The sequence below is a fragment of the Salvia miltiorrhiza genome, chromosome 6, assembly GCF_028751815.1.
Source record: "Salvia miltiorrhiza cultivar Shanhuang (shh) chromosome 6, IMPLAD_Smil_shh, whole genome shotgun sequence".
In the NCBI taxonomy this organism is placed as follows: Eukaryota; Viridiplantae; Streptophyta; class Magnoliopsida; order Lamiales; family Lamiaceae; genus Salvia; species Salvia miltiorrhiza.
In genome coordinates this window covers 5526084-5546741 of record NC_080392.1, presented here as the reverse complement: position 1 = coordinate 5546741, position 20658 = coordinate 5526084, and the positions used below count along the sequence as shown (strand labels likewise).

Genomic DNA, 20658 nt, shown 5'->3' with positions numbered 1-20658 from the left:
AGGGGGGGGGGGGGGGCTGAAGCCCCCTCCCATTTTTTGAGTTTTTTTTTAATATAGATATATATTTTATTTTGTATATCTATATATATGTATATGTGTATATAAATAAGAAATAGAAGAAAAAATATAATACATTATTTGTAGTATATCCAACTATCCCCAAGATAAATATAATACACACCTACAAGTGACTTACTAATCCCAAGATTACATGCCATGACTCTAATTTACGATCTTTGTAGCACACTTAAACTCTTTACCTTTGATGCATCAATCACATATCTATCATTGTGTGTTGATCCCTTTTTTTATTGATTTCAATTAAATAGGTTGTTCGAGTGCTTGTTGGGCAGCGGGTGATTTCCATATGCACCAAATAGTCCTCCTACTCACTTTGAAGAGTGTGGCAGCCTCCGTGCTTGCGCTGTATTGAAGTTTGCCGTTGGAACTCCGTTGCAACAACCATTGGGCTACTTGATTTCTTTCATCATTAGTGAGCTTTGAAGACTCTCTATTTTCTGCCATTTTAAGGAGTTGGGTGAAATTAATGTGTTCACCCAACTCCCACTTGTATTTATTGACTAAACAAGTTGGTAGTTGTACATTTAAATTTCCCTCCAATGTTTTGGAGTTGAGGGTTGAAATAGTGGCGCCACTTTTTGGCCTAATTGTAGGCTGCCACATTTCTTTATTGTAATCTGCCACTTTTATTTGTGCAATGAATCAAAAAAAAATTCAGCTTATTTATTTCGAGACTTATAATTTCAATTTAATCATAAACAAATAATGAAAATAAATCCTGTATTTGGAGAATTTAGAATTTCAGTTTTATTTTTTCGATTTTTATTAAAAAAGATTGCCAGAAAATTAAAGAATAAAGAAAGAAAAGAAAAAATTAAATAGAGGAATATTATAACTAAATTAAAAAAAAAAAACTAATGTTAAATGCCTTTAAGCTAATGAAAAAATTAGTAAAAGTAATCAAAACACATTACCACTACCCTTTTAGTCTTTTACACCACTTTTACACTACTTTTTTCAGCTTTCTTAGTTTCCGTGCCGAGCACCAAGTGTGAACTTGTTTCGTGGACGGAGGGAGTATTTGACATTGTACATTGATTTGTTACATTTATGTTATTTTTATCCTATTTTTTTTCTTATTTAATTTTTAATGTTGAATTTGAGTCCGTTCTAAAGGTAAAAGTAAAATTACTGATTATTAACAATGAAAGTTAGTTTATTTGTTTAGAAAATCAAATATATTTTTTTAAAGGAATGCATAAAAGTATGTTTAATTTTGTATGCTTTCAATCTACTTGAGGTTGAATTTATTGAATTGCAAACAATTATCTATTATATTAAGTAATTGTTAAAAAAAATGCATGAAAATGAAGTGTACAAAATGCTCAAAAAAATTTGCTCCGGGAGCTCCCACCCCCGAACCCCGTGTAAATATCTTCAAACGTCGTAGAACAATAAATTCAGCCCCCCTAACCTCAAATCATGGATCCGCCCCTGGACAGAGGGAGTAACATTTTGCAAATTTATTTAAAAGGGGTGCTCTAGAAGTTTAAATTTAGTCATTTGGACAATTATATATAATCTTTAATACCAAAGTTCATCATATGATGATGAGAGCGTTATTTAGAACCTAAATGTAGTATATAAGTAATATTACTGTCATCTAATTACAATTACAACAAAAGATTCCATCTGTATAGATCTATTGTGGTTCAACCCAATCTCTAAATTGTAACAAAATCTTAGATGAATCTTTAGAATATTTATAATAGCTTGATTTTCTTATGTTATGTCTTATGACTCTCATCCTCAGAAAGAACAATATATTGTTATGCATGTCTCATCAAGTCAAGTGGGGTTAAAACTTATTAGAAAAGTGATTTGAAACTTATTTATATATAAATATAAATAATTAACAATATCATCAGAATCTTGACTCTTAAGAAGTGTTGTAAATAAGATATCTTGTTCCAACTCCAAATAAACTATTCTCTCTTTGGACGTTTACTACTGAGAATTAAAGGGTCCATGGCCATAAAAATTACTCAAATTTTGTCGAAATTTACATTTTGCATATGACCTTTCAGTTAAGTTTGATAATACATACACTTTTGATTTAATTGAAATGTGTACATAACGTTGACTTAAGACAGAGGACGATTGAATTATGGAGTGAGTTAATTAGGCAGAAAAACAACACCGTTTTTAATTAAAATGCCACACGTAGTGTCATGGTACTATAAATGCCACCCATAGTGCCTAAATGCCACCCATAGTGCCACCCGTGTTAAATAATAGTCCATGTTATATGCCGGTCAACATTAATTTAATCAGAGTTATGACTGTGTGTACATTTCAATTAAATCAAAAGTTCATATATTCTACGTTTTAATCGAAAAGTCGTGTGCAAAATGAAAATTTCACCAATGTTCATGTATTTTGCAGTTATTAACATTTATTAAAATGGAATAGATCGAGCTTTGGTATATCCCAGCTTGTCTTTGATAATTTATAATAGATAAGAATGAAATAAGAATGAAATAATATATATCCATGCATGGCATCAACTAAAGAAGTTAAAATTATAAAATAATAAAAATATATGAATGTGCTTTTATAATAATGACCCCTAAACCCAGAAAAGACTCCTGCATAGAAAGTGCATTTTGTGTTTTAAATTTGGAGATGTCCATTTATGTTTGATTTAAGTAGGTGCATATATTTAGAGCATCCGCAGCGCTGGGTGCGAAGGCCGGATCGAACCCGGCCTATCGCACCCAGCGTCGTTGCTGCACCCGGGAGCGAAGGGAGGGGGGCGATGGGTCGCACTCGGCTGCTGTGGGAGCGAAGGAAGGGGCGTGTTTACACGCGCCCCTTTTCAAACAAAAAAAAAAAAACAAAAAAAAAGGAATGAGTGCAATAGAGGGTGCAAGCGTTGCTGCACCCGGGTGCAATAGAAGTGGGACCACTTCTATTGCACCCACTATGGGTGCAGCGTTGGAGATGCTTAGCCAACGTTGGAGATGCCCATTTATGTTTGATTTATGTAGGTGCATATATTTAGCCTACAATTCGCTCTACTGAACCATTTCCTAAGTTTATATTCAAGGGCCCATTTAATTTAATATGGGCCTACTTCGTTCCTAGTTCAACTATAGTTATCAGTTTTTCCTTCCTGTATAGTGTATTTGAAAAAATAACATATCAACACAATATTTCACATCTTTTTCAATGATGTCACATGATAAATTTATACACAGTGTTTTAATATCTTCTTAATGATGGCATGATGTACAAACTCCAATATAGAAAAATTCACGTGGCGTGCCGGATTTAATGTAGAAATGATGATGGAAATTACGATCATGCGCCAAAATATACTTGTATATTTTATCTTTTATTGCAAACAAACAATAATAAAAAGAAATGAAGATCAAAATGGCCAATTTTCAAATGGAAATTTCATTCCTTTATTTTTGGCATTCTATCTTTGACAGTTTGTTTTGTTAAATTGGACGGATAATTTGTTTAGTAAGTGATATCTTTACCCACACTCTTCCAAGCCCAAGCTTAAAAAATATACGATGAATATCTAGATTTTATTGAGGTGGCTTAATAGTGAAGTGAGTTTTGTAATCAAATTTAAATCCCACCATATCATGGCCTGTCGAATATACTATAAGATCTTCTTAAAGTGATTTTCCCTATATTATAGACTATACCCTAATGGAGTTTACGCAGCAAGCTAACATCTAGACAGAGCAGAGCAGTCTTAAATTTGCAATCTCTAATGTATAGAAATTTAATTAGTGATGAGTTCCGTTGTCCGAATCATATTTGATATGTTCTAGTCTATTTCATAATAGAAAATTATTTACCTAAATACATACAAAGTTAATTAAGTAGACAATACCATATACTAATCAATTCGATCGAATTAGACCGAAACAATATCAATTAGGGTAGTGATAAATTTACATATATAGAATCAATATACAAAATTATCCATTTTCACGTAATAAGAATAAATAATACTATTCACTAAGATAAAAAAAATTAAAAAACTAACCAATTTTTGTGTAAGAATACAATTTTACCCATATCATTACAACATGCTCAGCGTGCATTTCTACCGCAGCATAACGGCTCGGCCAACTTCTTGGAGGCGGATACTCTCTCTGTCAAAAGCATGAAGATTGAAATAACAGACTCGACGAAAATTATCCATATTCATATACCACATTCAGGCAAGACCACTACATCAGTACCCATAGTTCTCGTTAAAGATATAGTGCGGGACCACAACACCACCACCCGTAGTTCTCTCTAAAGATATACCGCACGTAGACAGGACTAGTACCACCACCCGTAATTCTCATAAAATATACTCCCTCCGTCCCAATATTGTTGGCCACATTTGGAAGGAAATATGGCCAACAATATTGGGACGGAGGGAGTAGTATAATTTAAAGGTGAAAAAACTACCCTATCCACCAGTAGTTCTCATTAATAATTCAAAGGTGGAAAAATTATTCCGCACAAAGGTGAGATTGAACTCAAGACCTCTTACAAATGTGAGTCTTTGAATGCCTCAAAGAGGAAACAAATAACGATTATTAATAATTTAATAGTATTGGTATGCAAGAAAAAACAAATATTCGAAATAGCAAATAATCTAATTAGTGGAGTGAAGGTGTTTGTATTCAAAATATCTCATATTCAAATTCCATCTAACTTATAAGTCGAGTCTATCGAACAAAATTTTTGCAGTACGATTTTTCTTATACATACTTTTGCCAAGTAAAAGAGAAAGAACAATTATTGAAAATTTGGCAACTCATCATCATAAAATTTTAAAATAAAATATTTATTCAGAGAATTAAACTCATTTTCAATAATAAACTTGTTCGAAGATGAAAAGTGCATGTATACAAATACCAATTGAATTAGACCGAAACAATAACAATTATTATTGAAAAGTGCATGTATACAAAATAACAATCTCTTTGAATGCAAAATTTGCAATTTCACGTCCCTTGGGATGGCCTAGTGGTTGGGGTGGTTGCATGTCCTTCAAGAGGTCACAGGTTCGAGTACTCTCGGCCACAATAACCACTAGGTGGGGTGTGTGTGGTTTGTATTATTTATAATATAATTTCATCAAAAAAAATTGCAATTTCACCATCTCCTTTTCCATTTATTTTAAATGAAAACAAACAACAACAATGACTTTATACTGGAATATGAAAGATATCCGAAATAACAATGGCCTCAGCCATTCTGGGAAATCAGAATCCCATGTGACACAGTGACAGGACCTATCAGATTCTATTATTGCCCATACTTAATAGTAACCACTCTTATCTCTACATTTTAAAAAAAAGGTGTTTGATTGTTGAATGAGAAGAAATGTCAACTCTACACTAATGATCTTCATTGCGTGGCGTAATATAATTTTCTAATGGGAGAATCATTACAGCAGAGATTTTTTCTTTTTCCTTTTTTGTAGTGTTGCTTATAATAGTAAATATACGTGTCCAATACTCAACCCGCATGTCAGGATGCAGGCTGGATTAGGATGCGGGTCAACCCGCATGTACACAAGACCACCTCATATTTATGTTATAAAAATTAATGACGTTTAAAAGTGTTATTATTAATAATTAGCTACAAGTAATTTTTATGTCGATACATATAATACATATCAAGCCTCATGTCACTAGTGAATTTTTTTTATAGCGGAGTTTTAGTATTAATATACACTATCATGATCCATCATTACTTTTACTTAATTAACTTATTACTATCATAACACTTTATAAAGTGATCTGATAGATCCATTTACACTTATAATATTTTTCAACTAATATTTCTTAATTAAGATTCATAACACTCTCAATTATTTATGATTTTGTGAGACGAATACACATTCACACTTACAGTTTACTTTTCTAGCAAAGTAATGACCTTCATTCGAGGTGTTACTTCAAGAATCGAACTGGTGAATAGGAGCTCTAATAATAACATTGGTACAGTTTAAATAAATTGAGATAAAAGCGATAAGCTCAAACAAAATAAGGATAAATTGGTAAAGTTTATAATATATACTGATGAGTTTAGATATTTAGAAAAATTTGATAAGATAGATGTCGATCGTTCAACCAAAAAGTAAATAAGTTACTACTCCCTCCGTCCACCAATTAAAGCCCTACTTGCCCTTAAATTTTTGTCCACCAATTAAAGCCCTATTGTGTTTTTTGTACCCTTTTACCCTCTCTCCTTACTTTAAATTACTACCCTTTGTCTAAAAAATTTATTTTCCAGTTTTAAGTTTATTTATTTATTTTCTGAAAATTTTAATTCCAGTTTATTTATTTTCTGAATTTTTAGTTTATTTATTTTCGAATTTTCAGTTTATTTATTTTTCAATTTTCAGTTTATTTATTTATTTATTTTCTGAAAATTTTAATTCCAGTTTATTTATTCATTTATTTATTTTCTGAATTTTCAGTTTATTTATTTATTTAATTCCATTTTATTTATTTTCTGAATTTTTAGTTTATTTATTTATTTATTTCCAGTTTATTTATTTTCCAAATTTTCAGTTCGTTTATTCATTTATTTTTGAATTTTCAGTTTATTTATTTCCAGTTTATTTATTTTCTAAAAATAATAATTTTCCAGATTTTAATTTATTTATTTATTTTCTGAATTTTCAGTTTGTTTATTCATTTATTTTCGAATTTTCAGTTTATTTATTTATTTATTTCCAGTTTATTTATTTTCTAAAAATAATAATTTTCCAGATTATAATTAATTTATTTATTTATTTATTTTCGAATTTTCAGTTTATTTATTTATTTAATTCCAGTTTATTTATTTTCTAAAAATAATAATTTTCCAGATTTTAATTAATTAATTTATTTATTTTGGAATTTTCAGTTTATTTATTTATTTAATTCCAGTTTATTTATTTTCTAAAAAAATAATTTTCCAGATTTTAATTAATTTATTTATTTATTTTCGAATTTTCAGTTTATTTATTTATTTAATTCCAGTTTATTTATTTTCTAAAAATAATAATTTTCCAGATTTTAATTAATTTATTTATTTATTTTCGAATTTTCAGTTTATTTATTTATTTAATTCCACTTTATTTATTTATTTATTTTCAAATTTTCAGTTTATTTATTTATTTAAATATTTCCAGTTTATTTATTTTCTGAATTTTCAGTTTATTTATTTATTTTCGAACTTTAAGTTTATTTATTTTCTAAAAAAATTATTTTCCAGTTTTTAATTTATTTATTTATTTATTTTCGAATTTCAGTTTATTTATTTTCTGAATTTTCAGTTTGTTTATTCATTTATTTTCGAATTTTCAGTTTATTTATTTATTTATTTCCAGTTTATTTATTTTCTAAAAATAATAATTTTCCAGATTTTAATTAATTTATTTATTTATTTTCGAATTTTCAGTGTATTTATTTATTTAATTCCAGTTTATTTATTTTCTAAAAAAAATAATTTTCCAGATTTTAATTTATTTATTTATTTATTTTCGAATTTTCAGTTTATTTATTTATTTAATTCCACTTTATTTATTTATTTATTTTCAAATTTTCAGTTTATTTATTTATTTAAATATTTCCAGTTTATTTATTTTCTGAATTTTCAGTTTATTTATTTATTTTCGAACTTTAAGTTTATTTATTTTCTAAAAAAATTATTTTCCAGTTTTTAATTTATTTATTTATTTATTTTCGAATTTCAGTTTATTTATTTTCTGAATTTTCAGTTTGTTTATTCATTTATTTTCGAATTTTCAGTTTATTTATTTATTTATTTCCAGTTTATTTATTTTCTAAAAATAATAATTTTCCAGATTTTAATTAATTTATTTATTTATTTTCGAATTTTCAGTGTATTTATTTATTTAATTCCAGTTTATTTATTTTCTAAAAAAAATAATTTTCCAGATTTTAATTTATTTATTTATTTATTTTCGAATTTTCAGTTTATTTATTTATTTAATTCCAGTTTTCAGTTTATTTAATTAAAGAGTAAAAAAAGAAAGAAGGAAATAGCTTATAAAATAACACTACCCTTTTAGTCTTTTACACCACTTTTACACCACTTTTTTCAGCTTTCTTAGTTTCCGCGCCGACACTCAAATGGGGCTTTAATTGGTGGACGGAGGGAGTATTATTTGTTGGAAAAACAAATGGTACCAAAATAGGCATCAATAATTAGTATGGGAAGCAGGCCACAATGTGGTATTTTTTATTTTTCTTTTTTGTAGTTTTGCTTATAATAGTAAATATATGTGTCCAATTCTCAACATTACCGTGGATGAGTCGGCCATAAAAGTGAAGCACAACCTCCAACTTATCCGATTAAATTACAATAAGGCATGGAGAAACGAGTCGCCATCGTGGGCGCCGGAATCAGTGGCCTCCTGGCCTGCAAATACGCGGCGGCGAAAGGCTTCGCTCCGACTGTTTTCGAGGAGCAAGATCACGTGGGCGGACTGTGGAACCATACCTTGGAGTCCACCACGCTTCAAGTTCCCAAACAGCTCTACAAGTTTTCCGACTTTCCATGGCCTTCTTCCGTCCAAGAAATGCTTCCCCACAACACGCAGCTCACGGAGTATCTGCAATCTTACGCTCGCAAATTCCAGCTGTTGCAGTACGTGAATTTCAAGTGCAAAGTGATCAATGTCGATTACGTGGGAGAGTCGGAAAAGGAGATGGAGTGTTGGGATTTGTGGGGTGGAGATGGAAAAGCCTTTGGATCCAAAGGGAAATGGATTCTCAGAGTTTCCCACGCTGGAGATGACTCCATCAAAGTATATAAATTAACACAATTTTTTTTATTAATTTTGTTTGTTTTTATCTGATACACATATGAATGCAGGAGTATGAAGCCGAATTCTTGGTTCTCTGCATCGGGAGATTCAGTGGTCTCCCCAATGTCCCGGAGTTTGCTCCGGGATACGGCGGCGATGTGTTTTCCGGCAAAGTGATGCATTCAATGAATTTCGCCAACATGGATAATTCTGCTGCTGCTGAGTTCATCAAAGGAAAACGTGTCGTCGTTATAGGATCTGGCAAATCAGCAGTCGACATTGCATTCGAGTGCGCCAATGTAAACGGTACTAATAAATATCCTATTTTATCCTTCTAATCATTTACTATAACTTTTGAAATTTATATAATTTTTTATGGCTATAATTAGGGATGAAAACAGTAAAATTATTCATACATCTTGTTGATATGTGTATATTAATTGACGATTGATATCACTCGAGTAATCTTTAATTCTACCTTGGTTTTAGATTTTAATTAGAGTTGGTTGATGTTGCAGGAAGAGATAATCCGTGCACAATGATCCAAAGAAGAATCCATTGGATGCTGCCCCACGACGCCAAGCCATGGGGCTTGAGTTTAGGTTTTCTGTGCTTCACTCGCTTTGCTGAGCTCATGGTTCACAAACCCGGCGAGGGCTTCTTGTCCAGCGCCGCCGCCGCCTCCCTCACCCCGCTCGTGATTACTTTTTACTCTACCTATATATATGCATGTCCAGAAATTTATCTCACACTTTTTTAATTAATTTCCACGTTTTAGCGGTGGGCTGTGAACAAGCTGGTGGAAAGCTATCTTAAATGGCGACTTCCCATCAAAAAATACGATATGGTTCCGACGGAAAGCTTCGTCGGAGAAGCCTCCTCTTGCCAGATACTGTTCCTGCAGCCTAACTTCTTCGACAGAGTTGAAGATGGGAGCATTGTGATGAGGAAATCGCAGAATTTCACCTTCTGCAAAGAGGGTCTAATCCTCGACGGAGAAGATCACGTCCCGTTGCAAGCCGACGTCGTCATCTTTGCAACGGGATATAAAGGCGATGAGAAGCTCAAGAACATGTTCGCTTCCCCCACCTTTCAAAACTACGTTTTTGGATCTCCAACCTCCATTATCCCTCTCTACAGGTATAAATTACTTCTCTACTTTAATGTTGCAAGTAATATATATTCTTCAAATAATTAAATATTGTTTTTAATTGCAGACAGATGATCCATCCAAGAATCCCACAGCTGGCTGTGATAGGCTACTCGGAGTCGCTGTCGAATATTTTCACATTCGAAATGAGGTGCAAATGGCTGTCACATTTTCTGGATGGGGGATTCACGCTGCCGAGCATGGGAGCGATGGAGAAGGAGGTGGAGGCGTGGGAGAAATACATGAAGAGGTATGCAGGTAACAAGGAGTTTAGAAGGTCTTGCATTGGTGGTGTTCCTATTTGGTACAATGATCAAATATGCAGAGACATCGGTTCTTCTCCAAGAAGAAAGAAGGGCTTTTTCTCAGAGTTGTTTCAGCCTTATGGCCCCATAGATTATCACGGGATTTAATTTCTTTCACTTTTTCTGTATTGTTATGTTTAACTACTGCTTCCAATGTCATGTGCGCACGTGGTTTCATCGACATCACATATATCAAGTGATTAAATTCAACTTTGGTCGACATCAAAAAAAAAAAGGACCTTGCTATTTGGATCAATTTGATCCGGATCAAATCCAAAAAATAATTAATGTTCAACATAAAAAGACATATTTACCCTTTATGTATTTAATTACTCAATCATGCATTTGTAAATATCATGCTTTGATATTTACGTTTTTTATTTTTGTTAAAATGTTTTACTTTTATTTTCCTGAAGTGTTTCTTTACTTTTATTTTTGTTATGTATGCTTTTCTTTTTTGTAAACACACCCTTTATTTAAATAAAAAATACTATTACAAAAACAAAAATATGAAACAAATTAAACATAAAAACATAGATATCAAAGTAAAATTAATATATTTTGTAAACCAACATGAATGTATTTAATTATTCAATCATGAATTTGTAAATATCATGCTTTGATATTTACGTTTTTTATTTTTTTTTTGTTAAAATGTTTTACTTTTATTTTCCTGAAGTATTTCTTCACATTTATTTTTGTTATGTATGCTTTTCTTTTTTGTAAACACACCCTTTATTTAAATAAAAAATATTACAAAAACAAAAATATGAAACAAATTAAACATAAAAACATAGATATCAAAGTAAGTATACTAAAGTTGTATTAATACGTATGTACTATTCCATGTCCAAAAAAAAATAAAAAAATACTCCCTCCGTCCCATTGGGCTTGTCCCATTTGGTTTCGGCACGGTTATTAAGGAGAGTATTAGTAGTGTTAAGTGTGTAGATAAAGTAGGAGAGAGAAAGAGAGAGAAAGTGATAAAGTAGGAGAGATAAAGTGATAAAGTAAGAGTGTTATTTATAGAAATGAGACAAGATGGTGGGACAAACAAAAAAGGAATACGGGACAAGATCAATGGGACGGAGGGAGTACGTCTCTATTAATAGTGTTCTCTAGTTTTTTTGATAGAATTATATTCCCCTAGTTAAAACTTAAAATCTTCATAAAAATATATTGTGTACTTTTCATTCTTTTTCGGTGGATATCTTAATGCATTATGAAAGTTATTACTTAATATATACGAAAAAACGGCTTAACTACAGTGATTGTATTAGTTTTGTAGCTTTTAGTATGGTAACTTGACGAAAATAAACTATACTTTATTAAATATAATTAATTCATAATTTTTAATATTCATTAACTATAAACAAATAGTTCAATATTTTATCAAGGGTAGAGGGTTTACAATTTCGTACATCGTCCTTGCATATATACATTTTTTTTTAATTTCAGAAACACATGCACACATGAGTCAATCCACTAACTTTAAGATTGTTTGAGAAGCGTTTTATATTTAACAATAAATATTATGTAAAAGTATTTTTTATATTTAAATTATGAAAATAATATTATATGAATGTTAAAATTTTATGTTATACAAGAAACGGGTAGGAACAATTATTGCTCGTGATACCAAAATAAAAATGATCGCAGATGTTGTTAGAATAGGATGTGTAAATGTTTGAAATGATGTCTATTATTGAAACTTTAGATGCATTAAGCAATGCCAATGTACACTAAAGGAGATCGATAGATGCATAACAATCATTAACACCACCATTTGTTAAATCTCTAATACATATACTTACTAAATATTTTATTTATATTTACTGAACATGTGTGATCATTTAATACAAAAATATGATATTATTTCATTTAAAGTCTATTTTAATAATATATATTACCAATATAAATTTTCATAATATTATAAACTTTGGTTGGACAATTTATTTACATTTATCCGTATGACTAACAAATATAAAATATTAAAAAGATAAAAAAATTAACTAATAATTTAATTTACGCAATATGAAATTTTTTCATAATATTATAAACTTAGGCAATATGTTACTATTTATGTAATTGGTTGAGCTTTCATATATATATATGATATGATTTATTTACAAATATATATATATATATATATATATATATATATAGGGCGGGCTAAAATAAGTACACTTCTTAAAATATAAAATAAGAATCATTTTCAGGCCTTAGATCATCAAGATCTACGGTTGATTCAACATCCTGTTGGATGAATTCATGATCCTGAGTTCGAATCCCAAAAGTAGCAAAAAATTATTTTTCGCAATTCATACCTTTATACAGCGAATTGATATGTGTTCTACATAAAATTCATACTTTATTTGTAGTTGTTATTTTTTATTTTAAGAGGTGCTCTCACGATAGCCCTCCTATATATATATATATATATATATATATATATATATATATATGTGTGTGTGTGTGTGTGTGTGTATATATTTATATGTATATGTATATCACATACTTAATAAATTAGAATAATTTGTACAAGTAATTATTTTTAGTATGAAAAAAAAATTGTGTGAGATTGAGCCTATTGTAATCTCCAATGAAATCATGGATAAATTACGAAGAATTTGAGTTTACTAATTTTAATGTGTGTGAGATTGAACCTATCGTAGATCTTGATGATCTAACGGGTGAAAATAGTTTATATTTTATATTCTAAAAACATTGTAAAAGTTTTTTATCTCCTAAAATTATGAATTAATTATAATATATACATAAAATATTTTATATATACCCTTCAAAAAGTACAAAGTAATTATTTTTAGTATGACAAAAAAATTGTGTGAGATTGAGCCTATTGTAATCTCCAATGAAATCATGAATAAATTACGAAGAATTTGAGATTGAGCCTATCGTAGATCTTGACGATCTAACGAGTGAAAATAGTTTATATTTTATATTCTAAAAAAATTACATTAAAATTAGTAAACTCAAATTCTTCGTAATTTGTTCATGATTTTATTGGATATTACAATAGGCTCAATCTCACACAATTTTTTTTTTCATACTAAAAATAATTACTTGTACAAAATATTCTAATTTTATAAAATTAAGTATGTGATATACATATACATATATACAATCCTAAATTAGAATATATATTATATTACATTTTATGACTTTTTATATTTTGGGTTGTGTTTCGAATAATTAGGATCTCATGGAAAATACTAAAATCAAGATGATGTTGAAAAATACACAATACTTGATAAAAAAAAATAATAAAAAAATAAATGAATAAAATAATAATAATAATAATTGGGGGTGTTTAAATAAAAAAATGTTACAAACTTTTATAATCTTGATAAATAATGATACAAACTTGATAAATAATAATAATAATAAAAATGTTACAATGCTCATTAATGATTTATGTAAAGAAATTTAATTTAGATATATTATCCAACATAATAATAATAATAATAATAATAATATAAATATTTAAATTTTTAAATTGAAACACTTTTTATAGTGATTGGGGGTGTTTAAATAAAAAAATGTTACAAAAACAAAAAAGTCAGATAAAACATAAAAACATATTAAAAAACAAGTTCTTTATATATACCAAACTAATTATTTTCTTAAATAAACAAAAATCCTACGAATTATGAAATGTTTAATTTTTTATAAAAAAATTTATGAAATCCTACGAATTACAAAATCCTACGAATTACAAAAATCCTACGAATTATGAAATGTTTAATTTTATGTATCCTATATATGTTCAATGTATTGATTTAAGTGCATATGTTCATGAACTTAATTTATGGCCTAGAAAATTGAAAAGACATTCAATTTATATTCACAATATATTAAATTTAGTATTTTAAAATAATAAACTTTTATAAGGGGCATTTAAGGTAAAACACATTTTCAGTAATTTTTTTGGACTTTTATACCCCTACTGATCCGGATCAAATTGATCCGTATAGATTTATCCAAAAAAAAATTCAACTTTGGTCATTACTTTTAATTTGTGAGTACTTCGGACTGTACTAATTAGTTATTACTATTAAAAATATCATTCAATGCACGCCGAATCTATATTAATGCTTCTTGGAACCGTGTGTAAATTCAAGGGTGGTGGACGAGAAAAAAATAGTTTGGTAATTGGTATCCCTAGTTTTGTTGAAATAAAATGCACCTCAGATGGCATTTTGAACAATAAATCTATGCAGCCACATTGTGGTCACCCACAAATTAGTATAATAAGGAAAATCTTAATTTATTTAATTTATTTTTTAAAATAAAAATAGGATTTGGTTATTTTATTATATTCTCTACATTGTACTTATTTTTTTTAATTTTTTTTTGCAATTTTTATTTTTAATTTATTTTTTAATAAAAATAAAAATATTATTAAAAAATTGCAAAAAAAAATAACTACAATGTAGAGAATATGATAAAATAACTAAATCTTATTTTTATTTTAAAAAATAAATTAAATAATTTAAATTATTTTCTATTTAGATAAATTGTGGGTGGCCACAATGTGGCTGTTTAGCATTACTCCGTCTGTTACTATTTTAATCCGCGAAACATTTATTATACTTCCACAAAGGCGTTTTACATATGTTAATTACTCTTTTAATCCGTGAAATATTTATTATTTTTGCATAAAAAGAATAAGTTCTACGGATAATTAATGAGCATGTTGCTTATTTGATTCTTACTCCCTCTGTTTTTTTTAAGTGTCCTATTAAGATAAATTTATTGTTCCTTTTTAAGTGTCCTATTTCAAAATTTGAGAATAAAAAATGACAAAGTTCCTACTTTACCCCTTTTTAAGTGTCCTATTTCAAAATTTGAGAATAAATTTATTACACTTTGAAAATAATAAATATGGGCACAAAAGTAATACTCCAACTTCCTTGATATATGTACTTTTTTTCCATGGGACACTTCAAAAAAACGGAGAGAGTATAATTCTAATTCAAAAAAAAAAAAAAAAGATCCGATTTCCTCTATTACAACCAATTTATGTGAATTAAGAAGTCAACTAAACGACGGGATCATCAAAGGAAAAAAAAAAAAAAAACTTCAAAATTAACAAGTATAAAATAAATTTAAAGATCATGTTATGATGGACTCTAACCTAGAACCTCTAGATTTGAGGATTACTCACTCGGTCCTTATAAAATGTATTCAATTTATCATTTTCGTCTGTTATCATAAAATGTATCAAATATATTTTTGGTAAATTTTTCATTCATAATAAAGTGGACTATTACTCCACACACAACACATTCAACTACTTTATTAAAACTCGTGTTATTTATAAATAATTATTTTTTATAAAAACGGAGAGAGTACTATGTATCTTCTAACTTCTTCGTTTATGGAGTTGTTAATTGTTCAAGTTGGTAACACAAAGTCACAAACGACAACATGTATTATTACCATTATCGTCGGTTAAGAACTTGATATACATTCCATTAATTAACTAACTTATCACCGCCGCTATTTGAATTCTGTATTCCTACTAAAATTTATTATTTCTCATAACAAATTAATAAGAGCAACTCTACAATTAAGCGCAATTGAATTGATAAGACGATTTCCTCTAATTAGTAGGTTAGAAATTCGAATCACCAGAAGAAAAGATGGGAAACCATTATCGACCCTCTCTAAAAAAATAAAAATAAGAGCAACTAAACTCAAAATAAATAAATAAATAAATAGGACCAGTTAATTAATTGTATACATCTTCAAATATAATAGGGTTAACAACATGTAAATATATAGAGTGGACGCAAATTTTAATTTTTAACTAGTATTATTTTTAGAATTTGACCCAAATATATATTCCATCAATAATTAATCTGACGTGTGTGCTAGAAATTTATTACGTGGCATTTCAACCAATAATTAAAATGTTATATTTTTTATGTAATATAAAACGATGTTATTTTCTTCATCTTTTATGATATATATGTTGCAAACAATATAGAGTTCAAAGAGCATGACAGAGGAACAAAACGACGTTTTTATGTTGCATGAAACGTTGCATTTTAATTATCTGAAATGCCATGTACGAAATTTTCAACATCCACATAGAATTAATTATTGCCGAAATTTTAATTCAGGCAAAATTGTAAAATATTTAAAAGTTCATGTATTAATAGTAGTATTGGTTAAAAATCACACTTCATGCATTTAATTACATGCAATTAATCTAATACAATAATACAAATTATATATCAAATTAATATTTAACTCACAAGTACAGTAATGACTTATGAGCATGTTTATGAAATAACGATAAAATAAATAGTGTTCAATATTCAAACTTAGACTTGCGCTTTTACATAAACAAATGGGCCCAAACTTATTCCGAGTCTCTGAATTCTATATCTCATAATCTTGGTTTCTCAACTATATCACATTAGTAATAAATTTAGGGTAAATACCATATTAAATTTCAAATTATACCCGTTTTATGAAAAAATTTCTAAATTATAAAAAATGTTTTTAGAAATTTCAAAATATTAGATTTGTATAAAAAATATCCTACATTTATTTTTCGGTCGCCGGAATGTGGCTCGCCGAATGTCACTGTTATTTATATTTTATTGTTTGGCACACAACGACGTCGTTTTGTGTTACGTTAGTTGATTCAAATCGCGTTGAAAGTCAGTTTGGCGAGCGTGGATTTAAGTTTTTTCAAATGACATGACAAAAAACGTCATTTTGTGCCATGTCATTTACAAAAAAAAAAATACTAGTATAAATTATATACGCTAGCATCCGGTGAGCCACGTCACGATTTCGGTCGGAAAATAAACGTAAGATATTTTTGATACTAACATAATAGTTTGTGGTTTTTTAAAATATTTCTTATAATTCATGACATTTTTGATAAGGTGAGTAAATTACCGATAAATTTATTGGGTGGGTACGCATATGTAAGAATGAAAAATGTGTTATATATAGATGTGAAATTAACCGAATCTTTTAATATCTTCTTCATGCTGTTGAGCCTATATTTTTCTACAAATAGTAAATTCGACGTCGACATTCCTTCTCAATATAAATCTAAGGAAGAAGCTCCAACTTGTCCATAAAGAATTGAAGATGGAGAAACGAGTAGCCATCGTGGGCGCGGGAGTCAGCGGCCTCCTCGCCTGCAAATACGCGTCTGCGAAAGGCTTCACTCCGATGGTTTTCGAAGAGCAAGATGAGGTGGGCGGGCTGTGGAATCACACCTTGGAATCCACCACTCTTCAAATTACTAAACATTTATACGAGTTTTCAGACTTCCCATGGCCTTCTTCAGTCCCCGAAGAAACGCCTCCCCACAACACGCAACTTGTGGAATATCTGCAATCTTACGCCCACAAATTCCAGCTGTTGCAGTACGTGAATTTCAAATGCAAAGTAATCGATGTTGATTACGTTGGTGAGTCTGAAAATGAGATGAGGAGTTGGGATTTGTGGGGTGGAGATGGTAAAGCCTTTGGATCCAAAGGAAAATGGATTCTCAGAGTTTCCCATGCTGGAGATGACTCCATCAAGGTATAAATTAACACATTCTTTTTCTTTTCTTTTTTAATCTGATAAACATATATATGAATGCAGGAGTATGAAGCCGAATTCTTGGTTCTCTGCATCGGGAGATTCAGTGGTCTGCCGAATTTCCCGGAGTTTGCTCCGGGATACGGAGCCGAAGCTTTTTCCGGCAAAGTTATGCATTCAATGGATTTCTCCAACATGGATAATGCCGCTGCTGCTCAATTCATCAAAGGAAAACGCGTCGCCGTTATAGGTGCTGGCAAGTCCGCAATCGACATTGCATTCGAGTGCGCCAATGTAAATGGTAATTAACCTTTTTTACTTGATTGGTTTTTAGACGCACGTGGTGTTGGATTCTGTCAAATTTAATTGATTGGGTTGATTTGATTTGCAGGAAGAGATAAGCCGTGCACAATGATCCAGAGAGGTGCCCATTGGATGCTGCCCCACCACGCGCATTCATGGGGATTGACAGATTTTCTCATCTTCACTCGCTTTGTCGAGCTCATGCTTCATAAGCCCGGCGAGGGCTTCTTGTCCGGCGCGATAGCCACCTTGCTCACGCCTGTGGTAATTACTTATACTTTTTACTAATTTTTGCATGCAGAAATTTATTTGTGATTTTTTTTCTTCATGTTTTAGCGATGGGGTCTGAACAGGCTCGTGGAAAGCTTTATTAAATGGCAAATGCCCCTGAAAAAATATGATATGATTCCCAAGGAAAGCTTCGTTAGAGAAGTATCATCTTGCCAGATAATCCTACTGCAGCCTCACTTCTTCGACAAAGTCGAAGATGGGAGCATTGTGATGAGGAAATCGCAGAATTTCACCTTCTGCAAAGAGGGTCTAATCCTCGATGGAGAAGGTGTCCCGTTGCAAGTAGACATTGTCATCTTTGCAACGGGATATAAAGGCGACGAGAAGCTCAAGAACATGTTTGCTTCTCCCACTTTTCAAAACTATATTGAAGGATCTCCAACCTCCACTATCCCTCTATACAGGTGGTTTTAATTACTATGCAATCTAACATAAATTCATTTTCTATTCAAATATTTACCAAAAAAAAAAATTGCAGACAGATAATCCATCCAAGAATCCCACAGCTGGCTGTGATAGGCTACTCGGAGTCGCTGTCGAATATTTTCTCATTTGAAATGAGGTGCAAATGGCTGTCGCATTTTCTGGATGGGGCATTCGCGTTGCCGAGCATGGGAGCAATGGAGAAGGAGATCGAGGCGTGGGAGAAATTCATGAAGAGGTATGCGGGTAACAAGGAGTTTAGAAGGTCTTGCATTGGTGGTGTTCCTATTTGGTACAATGATCAAATATGCAAAGACATTGGTTCTTCTCCAAGAAGAAAGAAGGGCTTTTTCTCAGAGTTGTTTGAGCCTTATTATGCCACAGACTACCGCGGGCTATAAAGCATATGTCTATGTTTGACTGGTATTGACACTTGCGTTGATATTGGTTGGTAAGATAGCATTATAGTATATGTACGACGCATAATTGCATGAATGTTATTGAAATAAGAGTATAAAATACACATCTTTATTGCATAATAATTCGACCGTCTGTTTCTTTCATGTGTTATTGTCTTACTCAAGAGTCAAAAGGTTGGCACATAGAGCGGGCTACGAGTTGCTAAATCAGGAAGTAATCCATTATATATTTATAGCAATTATTATTGCTATAATAATTAATCAGAACCGATCACCTACCCACCGTGGGCAAGTATAATGTGCCCACCATTGATGTGACAATTTTAATTAGGAAAGAGAATTAATAAATCTTACTCTAATTAAAATTATCTTACTATAATTACAATTGTCACATCATGGTGGGCACGTTATGCATGCCTACGGTGGGTAGGTGATCGTTTCTGAATAATTAATAACTGTATCATTTTTTCTGTTCCTAGAAATTTCTAGATCACTTTAGTTAATTTATCGAGGGTCAATTGTTTTTTTTTTTCATATATATAAATAAAATTAAAAGCTACGTGGAGTCAAACTTAAGACGTTTGGTATTGAACTTTTACATGAACACCACGAAAGTCAACTACTAATTACTGTGGAGTTGTACTGTTAAAACAATAAATAATAATTTCTACTTTAATATATAACATATAGAATACAGAATGGTACCTTGTAATAATAATATGGAATATATTGAAAAAATATATTTCTTCAAAAATAAAATAAAATCATGTGAGCTGTATAAAAAATCACATAGTTTCATTGAGTCAAATAATAGTATAATACACCATCCCTTTGCAAAAAATATGTCACTTTTGCTATTTTAGGCGTCCGTGAAAAGTATGTCACCTCATATTTTTTTCCTTATTATTTATCTTTATAAATATCTGTTATTTACAAAAATTCAAATATTTATTCAATCTCAACCACACTCATTTCATATAATGGCGGAACCATTTCTTCACTATATAAAAATTAGGGTAAATTGCATGAAAATACCCGACCTTATACCAAAATTTGGTTTTTTGACAAACTTTTAAATTGTAGCAAAAAATATAACGATCTTGCAATCGATTGCAATGTCGGTCCGTAGACATTTTTCGTCTAAATTCAATTAGGGTTTACTGATTACGTGTGGGCTTTATCCGATGTGGCAAAAATTAGTTGTATTCATGGCATGAGCGGAGCCACACTATGAGGTGGTAGGGCAATTGCCCCCTCCCCCCCAACAAAAAAAATAGTATACTTATTATATTAATATATGTGTATAATTATTATATA

General features: G+C 30.1%; 2 protein-coding genes across 2 annotated transcripts; both read left to right on the top strand.

Annotated features, from left to right (window-relative positions):
* Nucleotides 1-8230: 8230 nt before the first annotated feature.
* LOC130988178 (probable flavin-containing monooxygenase 1) lies at nt 8231-10537 on the top strand. The gene is made up of 5 exons (XM_057911959.1): nt 8231-8872; nt 8941-9178; nt 9391-9569; nt 9651-10012; nt 10090-10537. The coding sequence occupies exons 1-5, from the start codon at nt 8435-8437 to the stop codon at nt 10433-10435; spliced, it is 1563 nt and encodes a 520-aa protein (XP_057767942.1). The 5' UTR covers nt 8231-8434; the 3' UTR covers nt 10436-10537.
* A 6824-nt stretch (nt 10538-17361) lies between these two features.
* LOC130988177 (probable flavin-containing monooxygenase 1) lies at nt 17362-19464 on the top strand. Its single transcript, XM_057911958.1, has 5 exons — nt 17362-17905; nt 17969-18206; nt 18297-18472; nt 18545-18903; nt 18978-19464. Exons 1-5 carry the CDS (start codon nt 17465-17467, stop codon nt 19321-19323), a joined length of 1560 nt encoding a protein of 519 aa, XP_057767941.1. The 5' UTR covers nt 17362-17464; the 3' UTR covers nt 19324-19464.
* Nucleotides 19465-20658: the final 1194 nt, after the last annotated feature.

Bases quoted from the DNA above. Each gene is read 5' to 3' on its own strand.
- LOC130988178 (XM_057911959.1), top strand. From the start codon at position 8,435: ATGGAGAAACGAGTCGCCATCGTGGGCGCCGGAATCAGTGGCCTCCTG. The intron at 8,873-8,940 runs GTATATAAATTA...ATATGAATGCAG, and splicing joins CTGGAGATGACTCCATCAAA to GAGTATGAAGCCGAATTCTT. The intron at 10,013-10,089 runs GTATAAATTACT...TTTTAATTGCAG, and splicing joins TCCATTATCCCTCTCTACAG to ACAGATGATCCATCCAAGAA.
- LOC130988177 (XM_057911958.1), top strand. From the start codon at position 17,465: ATGGAGAAACGAGTAGCCATCGTGGGCGCGGGAGTCAGCGGCCTCCTC. The intron at 18,207-18,296 runs GTAATTAACCTT...TTTGATTTGCAG, and splicing joins CGAGTGCGCCAATGTAAATG to GAAGAGATAAGCCGTGCACA. The intron at 18,904-18,977 runs GTGGTTTTAATT...AAAAAATTGCAG, and splicing joins TCCACTATCCCTCTATACAG to ACAGATAATCCATCCAAGAA.